Source organism: Oryx dammah, unplaced genomic scaffold, assembly GCF_014754425.2.
Source record: "Oryx dammah isolate SB20612 unplaced genomic scaffold, SCBI_Odam_1.1 HiC_scaffold_11, whole genome shotgun sequence".
In the NCBI taxonomy this organism is placed as follows: Eukaryota; Metazoa; Chordata; class Mammalia; order Artiodactyla; family Bovidae; genus Oryx; species Oryx dammah.
In genome coordinates, this window is record NW_024070195.1 from 8,788,401 (window position 1) to 8,805,302 (window position 16,902).

General features: G+C 46.1%; 1 protein-coding gene across 11 annotated transcripts in view; it reads left to right on the plus strand.

Annotated features, from left to right (window-relative positions):
- PHACTR1 (phosphatase and actin regulator 1) overlaps positions 1-16,902 on the plus strand; it is a 515,267-nt gene that overhangs the window by 474,091 nt on the left and 24,274 nt on the right. For all 11 annotated transcript variants that reach the window (XR_005722669.1, XR_005722671.1, XR_005722673.1 and 8 more), the window contains one exon: positions 2,073-2,229. Coding sequence is in view for 5 of the 11 variants with exons in the window: in XM_040249267.1 (XP_040105201.1) it covers positions 2,073-2,229 (157 nt within the window). In the remaining 6 variants the exon portion in view is untranslated. The remainder of the gene's footprint in view (positions 1-2,072; positions 2,230-16,902) is intronic.

Genomic DNA, 16,902 nt, shown 5'->3' on the forward strand with positions numbered 1-16,902 from the left:
GGCGTGGCAGGTGGGGTGGGGGCGTGGCAGGTGGGGTGGGGGCGTGGGGGGGGGGGGGGGGCGTGGCGGGAGCGAGGAGCTGCCCACCTCTGTGGATTCCAATCTGAGGTCCAGTGTTATTATTTATTCATTAGTAAAATGAAAGGGTAAGGGTCTTCTGAACAACATCAGAGCTCTAGAAACTGCAGCACCACGCTGCCATCTCTTACCTCTTTAGATGTTCTTTCCTTCTCTGATTGCTTCCTGTGGGATGCCATGTGCGGTGCTGTGCTTAGTTGCTCAGTCCTGTCGGACTCTTTGCGACCCATGGACTGTAGCCCACCAGGGTCCTCTGTCCATGGGGATTCTCCAGGCAAGAATACTGGAGTGGGTTGCCATGCCCTCCTTCAGGGGATCTTCCCAACCCAGAGATCGAACCCAGGCCTCCCGCATTGCAGGCGGATTCTTTGCCATCTGAGCCACCAGGGAAACCCCCATCCAAAAAAAAAAGCGAAGAGAAGAAAGCACTTTAAAATTCAGTTCCAGTCTACAGATTACACTAAAGTACTAATGTAGCGTATGGAACAAATTCATTTTTAAGCATACCTCAACCACTTCAGAAGTCCTGAATTTAAATTTCTTCTTTAAGGCCTTTCAGTGTGCTAAGAAACAAGGGAAAAAACTAAGAAAGCAAAGTTCAAAATCTGTCATTCTGGTTACAAAAAAATGTTTCAATTGAATGAATATTGACTGATACTTGATCAAGCTTTAAAGCATGAACTTAAATAATAGCAAACTTTTACTGTATGCCTGATAATAGTCTAAGATTTCATTCTTATCTACATCTCCCAACCCCCAGGGGCATAAATTCCTTTTACAGGGGAGTGGGTGGGAGGGGGTGGTGGTGTGGAGCGGAAGGAAATGAACCAGCCAGGAGCTTGCCCAGAGCGTCACATCTGCTAAGAGGCAGCGCTGAGAGCTGAAGCTGCCTGGGCCTTACTCCAAAGCCCATGTTCTAAAACCAGCAGCAGAAGAAAGAAGACAAGCACTTACTATGCAAAATCCAAAGGGATCCCCCAACTTGGTGCTTCCCAGGCCTTTCCTCTTGCCTCACATACTGGGCTTCAGGTAGCGAACTAAACTTGAGCACCGGAAACAGTCCTGCTCTTGAGGAGAGAACCACGGAGGGGCAGCCAAAGGCCCATGTTGTCCAGCCTCTGCCCATCACTTTCTGCCCAGATGATGGAGCATTTTATACCAGGCTTTCCCAACCTCAGCGCTCGTGACGTCTTGGGCCAGATAACTGATTGTCATGGCAGCTGCCCTGTGCATCGTAGGATGTTGAATAGCCTCTACCCATTGGATGCCAATAGCAGCCTCCCCACCAGACCCCAGTTTGACAATCAAAAATGTCTCTAGACTTTGCCAAATGTTCCCTGGGGGGAGCAAAAATCTCTCCTGGTTGAGAAGCATGGATTTATTCCAGATGGAAGGTGCTCAGGACTGCCTGTGTTCCAAAGCAGTGCCCGAATGTTGCCTTTCCATGAGCTTGTTCTCCCTCCCACCCGACGCTGACCCCATGTTGCCCAGCCTTACCTTGCTCCGCACCCGCAGCCCCGCTGTAGCTGATCTCTCTTTGTGATTCCCTGGCTTATCACACATCGCCTCTGAGCCTTCATACAGGCAGGTGCACTCCAGCCGGCTGCCTGTCAGTCTCATTTATCCTGCACGTGCCAGCCCCCTGTGCTCCGTCCTTCGCAGTCTGTTTTATGCTCCACAGTCTGTCCTGCCCTCGTTTGTGATGTTCCCACCAGGTGGGGAGTTCCTGGGGAAGCAGAGATCCCGTCACAGGTTGCCCATGTGCTCCTCACGTGCCCAGCACACTGAGAGGCAGACAGGACGTGCCGATGGCAGAAACTATGAAAGTGACGTACAGCCACTTTCCTCCTTGGACTGAGGTCTTGACCTCTCTCAGGAGTTCTGCTATTATATCCATCTCCCTGTCTTGCACCCTGTGGGCCACAGCTGACTCTAGGGGAGCCCGGACCCCAGGTTGGCGATGACTTTATTAACTCATCTCTCCCCTCTTGCAGGCTCCCTGGCCATGAAGGTGTGCAGGAAGGACTCCTTAGCCATCAAGCTCAGCAACAGGCCCTCCAAGCGAGAGCTGGAAGAAAAGAACATCCTTCCCCGGCAGACGGATGAGGAGCGACTGGAGCTGCGACAGCAGATTGGCACCAAGCTCACCAGGTAGGTCAGTGGCTTCCTTAGACTGTTTGAGGTGTACTCGAAATCTCATTCTCTTTGAAAAGCCTATGGCCATGTTTGTGGTCCTCATGGAATGAGCACAATGTAAAGCGTAATTTTATCCTGATGGTTTTAATAGCATAAAAATATAATGTGGCACTCTAAGAATAATCCCAAATTGGGAGAAGGGAGCAGAAACAAGTAAAATGATGTCCAGTGTTAAGGTTGATGCTGTTTAGTCACTAAGTCATGTGTGACTCTTTGCAACCCTGTGGACTGCAGCCTGCCAGGCCCCCAGTCCTTCACCGTCTCCCAGAGCTTGCGCAGACTCATGTCCGTTGAGTTGGTGATGCCGTCCAACCATCTCGTCCTCTGTCGTCCCCTTCTCCTCCTGCCCTCAGTCTTTCCCAGCATCAGGGTCTTTTCCTGTGAGTTGGCTCTTCACATCCAGTGACCGTCGCACTGGAGCTTCAGCATCAGTCCTTCCAATGAATATTCAGGATTGATTTCCTTTGATTGACTGGTTTAATCTCCTGCAGTTGAAGGGATTCTCTAGAGTCTTCTCCAGCACCACAATTCAAAAGCATCAATTCTTTGACACTCAGCCTTCTTTATGGTCCAACTCACATCTGTACGTGAGTTTCTACCTAAAAATGCAAAAATAGTGTTCTTCTAAAAATGTTTTCTCATTGATGCTATTGGTCAGACTCTCCTAAACCTCAGTCATTTGAATGCTTTGATAATGAATAACTATTTCAACTAACCGTTATTTGAGAGGTGTGGGCTGCCCTTCAGACATGAACACAGTCAGCTGGGTGTGTGTTGCTCTGCCTTAGGCATACAGACTCAGGCCAGGTGCAGAGAACCAGGGGCCAACTTGGCCATCCACTGGGGTATATGGTAGATGAAATAGAGCTAGAACTTAAATTTATTTTACATCATTCTTCTTTTGAGTCAATCGTATCTGTATTATACATATATACCATGCTGCTGCTAAGTCACTTCAGTCGTGTCCAACTCTGTGCGACCCCATAGACAGCAGCCCATCAGGCTCCCCCATCCCTGGGATTCTCCAGGCAAGAACACTGGAGTGGGTTGCCACTTCCTTCTCCAACACATGAAAGTGACGTCTCTCAGTCGTGCCCCACTCTTTGCGACCCCACGGACTGCAGCCCACCAGGCTCCTCCACCCATGGGATTTTCCAGGCAAGCGTACTGGAGTGGGGTGCCATTGCCTTCTCCGTATACGTCGTGCAGCAGTACTTATGCATAACTTATAGATAAAGAAATGGCATATGTGGGGGTATGTGCTTTAAAAATTAAATTGAGTTCTCCAAAAGCTTTAAATCCACGGGTCTGAGGGTCGTGTCTCATAGCCACATGAGCAGGTATTTTTCTCTCCAGGAACCTCTAGTCCATGGAAATGTAGAGACCTCAGGACACTCCCTCGCCCCTCCAGAGCTCCCCAGAGGCAAGATGCCACTGCTTTCTCTCTGAGTCTGGGTGCTTCAACATGAACCCCAGGAAGTGGTCAGCCTGTGTGATCTTGCCTATCCAACCCACCTTTAGTTCCCTTCATTTACCAAGCTTTTTACTCCCCTAAGATTAGTAGTCAGCCCACATAGTTCCATTTTATTTATTTGAAATCCATCTTATCCCACTCCATACCCCCCCCCAAAAAATCATAATTTAAAAAATCAGACATGGAGCCATGCTTCTCTGAGTTCATAGTGAGGGTGCCCTCTTGATCAGCCAGAGGACAGCTGATCTGGCCCTGCTTCTCTTCCCAGCTTGGAGCATTGATTGATTGAAGTAAACCTCCCCTCCTCTGCCACCTAGAAGGCGGTTCTCGGGCCCATTGGAATGGGATTTTGAGGGACCAAATAGAAGTCTGATGCATGAAAGAGTCATACTTTTGCTTCAGAAACATCCTTTAGAAAGTGAATCATTCCATAAGTCACCAAGACTACTTATTTAAAAATTTTTTTTATTATGGTACAAGTCACTTAGTGTATAACATATTATTTTAACCATATTTAACTGGCACATTGTTGTATAACTCTCTCTATCATCCATCTCCTGACTTTTTCACCCTCCTAAACTGAAACTCTGACCCCCTTAAAAACTAACTCCTCATTCTCCCCTCCCCCCTTGCTCCTGGCGTCTACCAGTGTACTTTCTGACTCAGTGAGTTTGACTGTTCTAGGTACCTCTTATAATGACTACTGATTTTAAGAGAAAGGAGCTCAGACTCTGAAACAGGATCTGTTCATAGTTACTCAGGGCCTCCTCTGGGGAACAGTCAGCTTTTCAGACCCAGCTGCCCATTGCTCTCCAACTGAGATCCCTTCCTCAGTCCCCTCCAGCACCTCTGCAAGCTTTGGATCATATAAGGGGAGAAACAGCCTGGGAAGGAGAATAAAATGGGAGGTGCCTTGCAGTATACGTAGGCACGAAATTAATCTCAAGAATAAATGAAGATTTGGGCAATCTGCCTCTCTAACACTTGTTCCCCTAAAACATCTCTTCACCCTTAAAATATCACCATTAGGGAATATCACTTTAGGGAAGCCTTGGAAACCTTGCTTGGGTTTGGAAGGAATGTTTCTCCCTGTGATGTGCTTTTCCTAGACCAGAGTAGCTGGTGATTCAGGCCACTCACCTATGCTTCTTCCCAATGATCAAAGGAGATACTGCCTTTATTTCAGTCACTGAGAGTATTTACTTTCTAGGGCCACCATAACAAAGTACCACTGGCTAAATGGTTTACCCATCAAAAAGGTATGGTCTCACTGTCTGGAGCCTGCATGTCTGAAATCAAAGTGTCAGCAGGGTTGGTTCCTTCTAAGGGCTGTGGGGGAGAATCCGTTCCAGGCCCCTCCCTGGCTTCTGGTGGTTACGGACCGTCCTTAGCCGTCCTCGGCTTGTAGCTGTATCGTCCTCATCTCTGCCTTCATCTTCCATCAGGATTCTCCCTCGCTGTGTGTGTCTGTCCACATTTTGCCTTTTTAGAAGGAAACCAGTCATCTTAGATTCAGACCCAACCCTCGTCAACTTGTTTTAACTTGATTACCTCTTAAAAGACCCTGTCTCCAAATAGGCTCACACTCTGGGGTGTTGGAGGTTAGGACTTGGACCTCAACACTGTGTTTTCAGTGTTTATCTGGCTGCGTTGGGTCTCAGCTGCAGCACGCAGGATCTTCATTGCCTCGTGCTGGACCTTTCCTTGCAGAACACAGGCTCTCCAGTTGCAGCTTACGGTCTCTAGCTGTGTGTAGGCTCGGTAGTTCAGCAGTTGCAGCACATGGACTCTAGTTGTGGCACGTGGGCTCCAGAGTGCTTGGGCTCGGCAGTTGTAGCCTGTAGACTTAATTGCTACACAGCATGTGGGATCTTAGTTCCCCGACCAGGGATTGAACCCGAGTCCCCTGTACTACAGGGTGGAATCTTAACCACTGGACTACTAGAGAAGTCCCATAACCTACTAGAGAAGTCCCAGAACCTCAGCATTTGTATTTTGGGGAAATGCAATTCAAACCATACCAACTGGGGAAGCATAAAGTGTGTCTACCTAGAAAAGGAGCCAGAAACTCAAATGCGTGCCCGGAGCCATGTAGGTATTGAACATAAGGACAGCAGGCAGTTCTAATATTATCAGGGTATGCTGGAAACTGGAGTGAGATGAAAAGTCCACCCTTTATCAAAAGGGGTCACCTTTCTTCAGCTTCAGCCCCCGGTTGTTGTGGAGAAATGAAGAACCATTTATCTGATATTATGAAAAAACATCTGAATTTTTTTTTAATGAAAATTTCAAGTTTTTTAACATTGTACAGACCAAGCAGAATATAATTATGGATTAAATTTAGCACCGGGATCATGTCTCAGCCTGTGCCCCTGGATTTAATTTCTGACCTGGAAATCATAGTTTTTCCTGTCTACAGGATAGTCATAAATGCTGTGTGCATGCACTATACACTTTGGCATGAGATCGAATTCTTCAGTGGGTGATAAATGTGGACATGTGTGTGTGTGTGTGTCTGTTGTTCAGTCACTCAGTCATGTCCAACTCTTGGCGACCCTATGGGCTGCAGCATGCCAGGCCTCCCTGTCCTTCGCTATGTCCTAGAGTTTATGCAGACTCATGTCCATTGAATCAGTGATGCCATCCAACCATCTCATCCTCTGTTGTTCCCTTCTCCTCCTGCCTTCAATCTTTCCCAGCATTAGAGTCTTTTCCAGTGAGTTAGCTCTTCAAATCAGGTGGCCAGGCTACTGGTGCTTCAGCTTCAGCATCAGTTCTTTCAATGAAGATTTAGGACTGATTTCTTTTAGGATGGGCTTCCCTCGTAGCTCAGTGGTAAAGAATCCACCTGCAATGCAGGAGACCCTGGTTTGATTCCTGGGTTGGGAAGATCCCCTGGAGAAGGGAAAGGCTATCCACTCCAGTATTCTTGGGCTTCCCTTGTGGCTCAGTTGGTAAAGAATCCGCCTGCAATGCAGGAGACCTGGGTGTGATCCCTTGGTTGGGAAGATCCCCTGGAGAAGGGAAAGGCTATCTACTCTAGTATTCTGGCCTGGAGAATTTCATGGACTGTATAGTCCATGGGGCCACAAAGAGTTGGACACAACTGAGCGACTTTCACTCACTTCTTTTAGGATTGACTGGTTTGATCTCCTTGCAGTCCAAGGGACTCTCAAGAGTCTTCTGCAGCACCACAGTTCAAAAGCATAAATTCTTTGGTGCTCAGCCTTCTGTATGGTCCAAATCTGACATCCGTACATAACTACTGGAAAAAGCCATAGCTTTGACTAGACAGACTTTTGTCAGTAAAGTGATGTCTCTGCTTTTTAATGGGCTTCCCTGATAGCTCAGTTGGTAAAGAATCCACCTGCAACCCAGGAGACCCCGATTTGTCGGAAGGATCCGCTGGAGAAGGGATAGGCTACCCACTCCATTATTCTTGGGCTTCCCTTTTGGCTCAGCTGGGTGAAGAATCTGCCTACAATGTGGGAGACCTGGGTTCGATCCCTGGGTTAGGAAGATCCCCTGGAGAAGGGAAAGACTACCCACTCCGGTATTCTAGCCTGGAAAGTTCCATGGACTGTATAGACCATGAGGTTGCAAAGAGTCGAACACAACTGAGTGACTTTCACTTTCACTGCTTTTTAATATGCTGTCTAGATTTGTCATAGCTTTTCTTCCAAGGAGCAAGTGTCTTTTAACTTCATGGCTGCAGTCACTGTCCACAGTGATTTTTGAGCCCAACAAAATAGTCTTGTCTCTGTGTCCATTTTTAGCCTTGAAGTGATAGGACTGGATGTCATGATCTTAGTTTTTTGAATGTTGAGTTTTAAACCAGTTTTTTTTCACTCTCCTCTTTCACTTTCATTAAGAGGCTCTTCAGTTCCTCTTCCTTTCTGCCATAAAGGTGGTGTCATCTGCATATCTGAGGTTATTGCTATTTCTCCCGGCAATCTTGATTCCAGCTTGTGCTGCATCCAGCCCGGCATTTCACATGATGTACTCTGCATATAAATTAAATAAGCAGGGTGACAATATACAGCCTTGACATACTCCTTTCCCAGTTATGAACTAGTTCATTGTTCCAAATCTGTAGCAACTGGGAATTAGCATCTTCTAGGATCCCAATTAATTTGAATGGGGTTATGGGGATTAATCATTAAAAAATTATACTGTATCCCTAAAAAAACTTTTGACCCAGCTCTCTTTCAGGACTTTATAGTCAGTTGGTTTTCAGAATATTTGTCATTGACTGTGGAAGAATACATTAAGATGAATGAAGAAATTGGTTGAAATAGCTGTAGCTGCTTTTTTTCCTTCATGTGTATGAGTCTCAGAATCAGAAGGATGTAAGGGAAAAGCACTGGTCATTTTTGATAGTTTGAATCTGTACCTATGGCCTGAGATCCAGTACCATGCATCTCGGAGCATCAGATGTAGGCACCCGCTCTGAGAATTACCAGAATTCTCCCTCTTGCCTCCTCCTTGGTACTTATCATTGTCATCTCTCTCTCTCTGTCTCTCTTTTTTTTTTTTACTATTTCCTTTTATTTATTTATTTGGCTGCCCCAGGTCTTGGTTGCAGCATGCAGAATCTTTGATCTTTGTTGCAGAATCTTTAGTTGTGTGAATTATGTGGTATCTGGTTCCCAGAGAATGGATTGAACCCAGGCCCACTGCAGTGGGAGCATGGAGTCTTAGCCACTGAACCACCAGCGAAGTCCTTGCTCTCTTTTAAAAAGCTGTTCTCTTTACACTGACAGGGGTGTGGGGAATGAGATAGGGGAGGTGGGGAATGATGCCCTGATCATTCCCATGAAACCTAGTGTGTTATTTTCTCTTATATAGAATTTAATATGCTAGAAAGAGAGAGTATTCTAAATCTGTATTTTATGCTCCTAAGTAGTTCACACTACAGGCAGAATATAAAATAATATATACAGAGGATTATGTGCGGCTTTAAATCGTCATATAATGTTCAAGGGAGAAACTTGAAATCCATTTTTCATGCTCGTAGCACAGGCAATAAAAGCAGTATTAAATCCTGCCTTGTGACTGGAGCTTGCATACGGTTTGCAGTTTGGGAAAATCAGCATTAGGAGTCTAGTTCCAAGGTGGCAAATGGCATCTCCCCCAGACCTAAGGGCTGATGCCAACTGTAAGCTGGTACCTTCCCAGGCCAGGTAATTTCTGCTGGGAAAAAAAAAAAAAACACTTTCTAAAAATAGGAATAACAATCAAAGGCGCTAGGAATTCAGTTCAACCTTGGCTGACTTGAGGGTGCCCTAAACACACCCCCCTGTGACTCACTTGGTAGAAAGAGGGGAGGACGATAGACTTGAGTGAAGTTTTGAAGGCGCTTCCTCCTGTGTCTGGCTTTGCAGCCTTGCAGCAGCTTTCGCATCCTCCTCTTCACCACTTGGCCTGTGATGAGGGACAGAGTAGAGAGGGGACCACAGGGGAGCAGGAAGAGGGCATGGATGTCCGCTCGCCTTCACATCCTCATCACATGGGTGGGAATGGCTCAGGTTGGTGGGCTTTTTCTGTGGATTCTGAGCCCTCCTGTAAACAAAACTGAAATTAGATACCTGCCACCAAGCTGCAACTGAGTGATTGGAATAAGCTAAATCTGAGCAAAATATGACGGGAATGGAGTTATTGAATCCTGAAGCATTTGCATAACAAACTCGTGGAATCTTCGAGCAGCTCAGCTGCTTTCAGATCATTCGACACCTCCCATTAACTCACTGTGCAAAATAGAAAATCTTCTCTAAAAGCCCTTCAGAAAGGCTGACATCTTCTGAAAGGTGCTGAGTTGAGTCAAGGCTACAGCACAACCTGACGATGGAAAGTTAAGGGAAGCTACACATTGGTTTTATGTTCATTTCAATGAATAGTTCAAACATTGTCCTGAGAAAGATTTAATTGAGGTGTGTTAGGAGGAGGTGGACTAAAACTTCAGGACCATGTGGGTAAAGGTTGTGGCACTGAGGTGTGAGCCACACCCATCATGAAAAGTGAAAGTCACTTTGTCTTGTCTGACTCTTTGCAACCCCATAGACTATACAGTCTATGGAATTCTCCAGGCCAGAATACTGGAGTGGGTAGCCGTTCCCTTTGCCAGGGGATCTTCCCAACCCAGGGATCAAACCCAGGTCTCCCTCATTGCAGGCAGATTCTTTACCAGCTAAGCTACGAGGGAAGCTACACCTATCAGATATTGCCAACTTGGGTCCTTGAATTCTGTAATCAATAGAAGCTGATTAAGAGGCCAGATGAGAGGTTCAGGCAAGGCTTTACTGGGACTCATGCTGCACCCACGGGAGCGAAAACAAGTAACAGGTGCCAAGGTGGGGGCCAAGCTGGTTCCTTAAATGGGATGAGGGTAGCGGCAGATGGGTAGGTTGGACGAGAGGAGTGGTTTAGGTGGTTTACTTACCCTCTTGGTGGTGCTGTGTGCAGGGATCATGCCCAGGACCCTGCTTGTGCTCCCAGCACCTCTGAGATGGATGTTGATTTGTGGCTCTTTTGCATCTTGTTCATAGTTGCCCCAAGGGAGCACGTGTGCAGTTACTTTGAGTCTCTGATAGTTTCTTTGTATGCTGTTGCTGGAGGAGATGTTTGTCCAGGTATAAGCGCAAGTGCTCGGTTACAGGGTCGCAGGTCCCAGCCCGTCTCACAGGGACCCACAGCTGTTGAACGTGTCTCAGAGCCTTGCAGAGACTTCTGCAGCCTTGCCCTCTTGTCTCAGCCTCCAGCTGTTAAGAAATGCAGTGAAGACTGAGTTCTTGCCATCCTGTTGCCAGAGATGAGCCCCGACAGTGTGCCTGTGTGTGCCTATGTGTGTGTGTGTGCATGTGTGTGCCTGTGTGTGTATGTGTGTGTGTAGGGGAGGAGTCAGTTTGCAAGCTCCACACTGGATGTCAAGGAACAAAGCCACGTCTGTCGGGCCCTTCGCATGCTCTGCACTTAGGACTTGCGACTGCCCTGCTCACCTGTGCAGTTTCCAGTGATACAACAAGTGTGCAAGGACCAAGGAGCTGCTTTTTGTCCAGCAGAAATAGAATCCAAATGTATGTTTAAAACTTGCAAAGGGTTTTTAAAAAAAAAGTGGCCATCATTGGAGGATGGGGAGTCTCAGGTTTCTCTGTTTGTTTCGTTGTTGTTTTTTTTTGCGGCGGGGTGGAGGGGGTGTTGGCCACACCATGCAGCACGTGGGATCTTAGTTCCCCGACCAGGGCTTGAACCTGCACCCCTGCATTGGAAGCTCAGAGTCTTAACCACTGGACCACCAGGGAAGTCCCTGGTTGTTTTTTTTTAATACGTTTTTTAAATGGCTGATTATTCTAGTGGCTTTTCAAATTCAGGACATAGAGAGGGAGGACTAGTACAACTATCTTCAGCTGCAGACCAAGCAGAGAATGGGCAAGTCCTGAGTAGGCTGCTTTGTTGCTGTTCAGTCGCTCAGTCTTGTCTGACTCTTTGCGACCCCAGGAACTGCATCACGCCAGGCTTCTCTGTCCTTCATTACTTCCCTGAGTTTGTTCAAAGTCATGTCCATTGAGTCGGTGATGCCATCCAACCATCCCATCTTCTATCATCCCCTTCTCTTGCCCTCAATTTTTCCCAGCATCAGGGTCTTTTCCATTGAGTCAGTTCTTTGCATCAGGTGGCCAAAGGATTGGAGCTTCAGCATCAGTCCTTCCAATGAATATTCAGGGTTGATTTCCTTTAGGATTGACTGGTTTGATCTCCTTTCAGTCCAAGGGACTCTCCAGAGTCTTCTCCAGCACCATAGTTCAAAAGCATCAATTCTTTGACACTCAACCTTCTTTACAGTCCAGCTCTCACATCCATACACGACTACTGGAAAAACCATAGCTTTGTCTATAATATGGACCTTTGTCGGCAAAGTGATGTCTCTGCTTTTTAATACACTGTCTAGGTTTGTCATAGCTATTCTTCCAAGGAGCAAGAGTCATAATTTCATGGCTGCAGTCACCATCCAGATTGATTTTGAAGCCCAAGAAAATGAAATCTGACACTGTTTCCACATTTTCTCCATCTATTTGCCATAAAGTGATAAGACCAGGTGCCAGGATCTTAGTTTTTTGAATGTTGAGTTTTAAACCAGCTTTTTTCACTCTCCTCTTTAACCTTTATCAAGAAGCTCTTTAGTTCCTCTTTGTTTTCTGCCATTAGAGTGGTGTCATTTGCATTTTGTTGATATTTCTTTTTTTTTATTTTATTTATTTATTTTTTTTACTTTATTTTACTTTACAATACTGTATTGGTTTTGCCATACATCAACATGAATCTGCCACGGGTGTACACATGTTCCCAATCCTAAACCCCCCTCCCACCTCCCTCCCCATACCATCTCTCTGGGTCATCCCAGTGCACCAGCCCCAGGCATCCTGTATCCTGCATCGAACCTAGACTGGCAATTCATTTCTTATATGATATTATACATGTTTCAATGCCATTCTCCCAAATCATCCCACCCTCTCCCTCTCCCACAGAGCCCAAAAGACTGTTCTATACATCTGTGTCTCTTTTGCTGTCTCGCATACAGGGTTATCATTACCATCTTTCTAAATTCCATATATATGTGTTAGTATACTGTATTGATGTTTTTCTTTCTGGCTTACTTCACTCTGTATAATGGGCTCCAGTTTCATCCACCTTGTTAGAACTGATTCAAATGTATTCTTTTTAATGGCTGAGTAATACTCCATTGTGTATATGTACCACAGCTTTCTTATCCATTCATCTAGGTTGCTTCCATGTCCTGGCTATTATAAACAGTGCTGCAATGAACATTGAGGCACATGTGTCTCTTTCAATTCTGGTTTCCTCGGTGTGTATGCCCAGCAGTGGGATTGCTTGGTCATAAGGCAGTTCTATTTCTGGTTTTTTAAGGAATCTCCACACTGTTCTCCATAGTGGCTATACTAGTTTACATTCCCACCAACAGTGTAAGAGGGTTCCCTTTTCTCCACACTCTCTCCAGCATTTATTGCTTGTAGACTTTGGATCGCAGCCATGTTGATATTTCAAATAGGCTGTTGATGGCCACATTTTAAGAGGTTTCTCTTCACCCGGAAGAGTTAGGTAAAGGAAGGGCTTTTAGTTCTCCATGGGTTTTCCTCCTGCTCGTGGCTGGGGTCATCTGCAATGATGGTTCCTGTTTGTTGTTCATCTTAGCCAATGTCAGAAAGAAAGACCCTGTTTCTCAGAATATCTGGCTGAGAAAGAAATCTGTATGTTTAGAGACTACCCCTCGGGGTGCTGGTCCTGACATAACATTGTCTAAGACTTTGGAGCCTTTGCTGTTGAGAAAATGCTCTCCCAGCCTCACTTCATCTGACCACCTCCTCGCCAACCCTGCCAAGGTGGCTGCAGTTGGGACTCGTCCTTGTAGGTGAGGAAGCTGAGCTGTGACCCTTAGAGATAGTGAGCAGCAAAGAGAAACACACCTTCCAAATCCAGAACCTTCTATTTTAAGCCAACATGCTGACATTTAGTTTGGTTTCATTTTTGTGTAGCGGTGGGTGCCCCTGGTTGGGTGGGGATTGTGTGGGAGGCTGGAGTCCTGAACCAGTGGCTCAGGCTCATGGGAGCAAATGTGCTCACGGGAGAGATAAGCCATGGAAAGAAGAAGGAATAGGAGATGTTCTTCCATCTTGGATTGAACTGGGCTTTGTCTTGCATTTCAGTAGCTCTGTCCATAATAAGTGGGCGTCCTTGGTGGCTCAGACGGTAAAGAATCTGCCTGCCAATGCAGGAAACCCAGGTTCAATCCCTGGGCAGGAAGATCCCCTGGAGAAGGAAATGGCTACCCTCTCCAGGATTCTTGGGGCTTCCCTGAAATGAGTAGGAAGCCCTGAAACACTTAACGTCGAGGTTTGGCTGTCAAGACACTGGTACCTGATGCAGTGTGAGAAGCGGTGTGCATGGTTCCCACAACGTGGTCCCTGGCGCACCACCGTCACCTGGTTCAATGCAGGTTTTCAGATTCCACCCAGACTCTGAATCAGAGGGTGGGGCCCAGAAATCTGCTTTTTAACAAGCTTGATTCTGGTGCACACTGCAGTCTGGGAAGCAGTGGTACAATAGAGAGCAATCAAAGACTGTGAAGCCAGGCCTGAGAGGGACAGCTCCATCCGTCTTTTAACTAGTCAGGCTCCTGGCGAGCCTTAGTTTCTCTCCCTGTAGGACTGACTTTCCACTCGCCATCATCTAGGAGCACTAGACAAGTAATTCTCCACACTGTGGTAGATAATGAATGCTAGTCCCTTCTCTCATTGTGAAGTTGAATGCCGGATTATGCCAGACTTATTCAGAATAAGTAATGCTAGCTGCCCTAACAGACAAGCCTGAATTCCAGTGGTTTAAGCCATTAAAAGTGTATGTTTCCCTGGAGTAAAGCCTAACGTGGGTCAGGGAGCTTCTACCCATATGTTCATCACGTGCTTCTAGAATGCATGGCTCCAGGGAAGACGGCATCCTCAGTGTACCCATCACTTCTCCTAGTCCAATAAGCAGAACAAGGCTCATTTTTTTTCCACAATGGGCTTTGTACCTGTATCACAAGGAGGCTGTTTGTGAGTTTCTTCACTCCTTTCACAACTGCATTTTCTGGATATGAAGAAATATAGAATTAGAGCACTTTAGAGCTGCAGCAGGCATTCACATATCACCACCTCTAACATCCTTCATTTTACAGTTAAACTGAGATCAGAAGAAATTAAGCTGCTAGCCAAGTTCACGTAGTTACCTGGTTATACTGGGATCTGAATCCAAGACCTTTGACCCCAGCCAGTGCTAAAATTAATACCGTCAGGAAGAGGAGAAATGAATTCACTTCTCACTGGAAGAAACAAGCCAGTTATTTGTTGGAAAGTATAACAAGTCATAGGCCTTAGCTGATTTTCTCAATTCCTGTTGGAAAGAGAAATGACTCAAAAGTTTTGGATTAAATCTTTTAAGAAACATCTTCAGAAATCAAAAAGGCCATAAGTAAGGAATCCTTGAATTCTCTCACGGATGGTTTCTTTCACAGGCATTGTTTCCTGGTCTGTCCCATGTTACTAAAGGAACATTTAAATAAAGTGCCCATGTGAGAGAGAGGTCCCTGTCTTCATAGTTACTCACAGCTGGGAAAGTCTCATTAGTAACTTTGAAGATTGAGCAGGCACTTGAGAAGATTCTCTATCTGATGCCTTAGTTTGGGGTTGGTCTAGTCTAGCGATTCTGTCATTCAGATGATAAATGAAGCTCTAGTCGTTTATACTTAAGAAGAATTCTTCATTCTTTGGTGAAGTTGGCATTTCTGGTCTCCAGAATAATTTCCATGGTGTGTAGCCCTCTTTCTGCCTCATCCACCAAATCTAGCCATCTTGGCTGTCAGTGACTTTTCTATAGCTCTCCCATTAGTGCTGGCACATAATCCTGAATATTTGAATAGCAGAGCTGGATTATAACTGAGATGTTTGCAGTATACCAGTTTTTCATGGGTCCCTGCACCATCTTTGTTTACTGGCAAAAAAAAAAAAAAAAAAAAAAAACCCTCTCATGCAAAAAGCTAATAAGAATAATTTATTTTATTTATCTTCATTATATCCATTTCCCTCTTCTTGGTTTAGAATGCAAAGATTTTTTATAATAGCCTTGAAAATTGCATATATGCTAATAACTAAATAGTAATTTTGACAGAATATAAACAGGAAAAATCACCATCCAAAGACCCAAACCCTGGAAAATCGCTTTTCCCTCTGATTCTGAAGGCAATTCCTTTGAAATACAAGTGAATGTGCTTCTATTTTAGGAAGTGTGATCATGAAAATTTTATGTTCTATGCCCACTGAACCATTAAAACAATAATTCTTCAAAACAGGCAGCCTTGTTAGTGCCTTTGGGGAAAAAAAGTAGGCAAACAGATAAACACGGTGCTGACAGGTAATCAGGGTGTTGAGAATTTTGTCCGCAGTAAATGCAGCTCTCCTTTGGACGGTTGTGAGTCCTTGTGGTGGTGGTGTTTATTCTCTTAAGTCGTGTCTGACTCTTTTCGACCCCGTGGACTGTAGCCCACCAGGCTGCTCTGTTCATGGGATTTCCCAGGCAAGAATACTAGAGGGAGTTACTGTTTCCTTCTCCAGGGGATCTTCCTGGGCCAGGGAACAGACCCATGTCTCCTGCATTGGCAGGTGGATTCTTTACCACTGAGCCGTGGGGGATGCTTATCTTCATGTTATAACTTATTAGGCTCCCTCTTGAAAGATGCTGAGACAGGTTCATTAAAATGAGACCCTGCAGAGCTGCCCTCCCCAAATTGGGTTGGACCAATGAGCCTGCCATCTGCATATTCCACCCTGCACAGCCCAGGCAATGTCCCATCCGAGGGAAGCCCTGGGCACGCCCTCTTGAGTGACCCGGGAGGCGCTTCCTTGAGGTTCTTGGGAGCTGAGTGCAGTGGAGCCTGCCGCGTCCTCAGAGCGTCACTCCATCTCATTCCTCTGTTGTGTTGCGCTCCCTCCTGACAGTTTTCAACCACACGTAGCCATTTGGGGCCACAACCTGTGAAATCTGATTCTCACCCCACAGTCAACAGCATCACTCGGAATGCTCAGGTGTTTCCCATGAAGGAGCTGTAAATTCACACAACCTTGTCCAAGTCTGAAGCACCGTGAAAATGAAAGTCGCTCAGTTGTGTCCGACTCTTTGCAACCCCATGGACTATACAGTCCATGGAATTCTCCAGGCCAGAATACTGGAATGGGGCAGCCTTTCCCTTCTCCCTGGGATCTTCCCAACCCAAGTCTCCCACATTGCAGGTGGATTCTTTACCAGCTGAGCCACAAGGGAAGCCCCTGAAGCACCATATTATGCTAGAAATTATACCAGGGATGAAGTCCGTTCTTTTAAATTCAACTTCCTACTGGAGCAAGTAGAAAAGCTACTTCCAGGACACCCAGGTAACATCAAAAGCCGTGTCGCTCCGCTGGTGGCCAGTGTGGAAGGGCCTGGCCCCACAGACAGGGTTCAGAGGGAATCATTTTATAGCAGAAGATGGCCGTTGTCCTCAAGAAAGGAAGGCCACACTCCCTGCCAGGCCGGCCTAGTTTGGACATCAGTATCAACAGGGGTGGTGA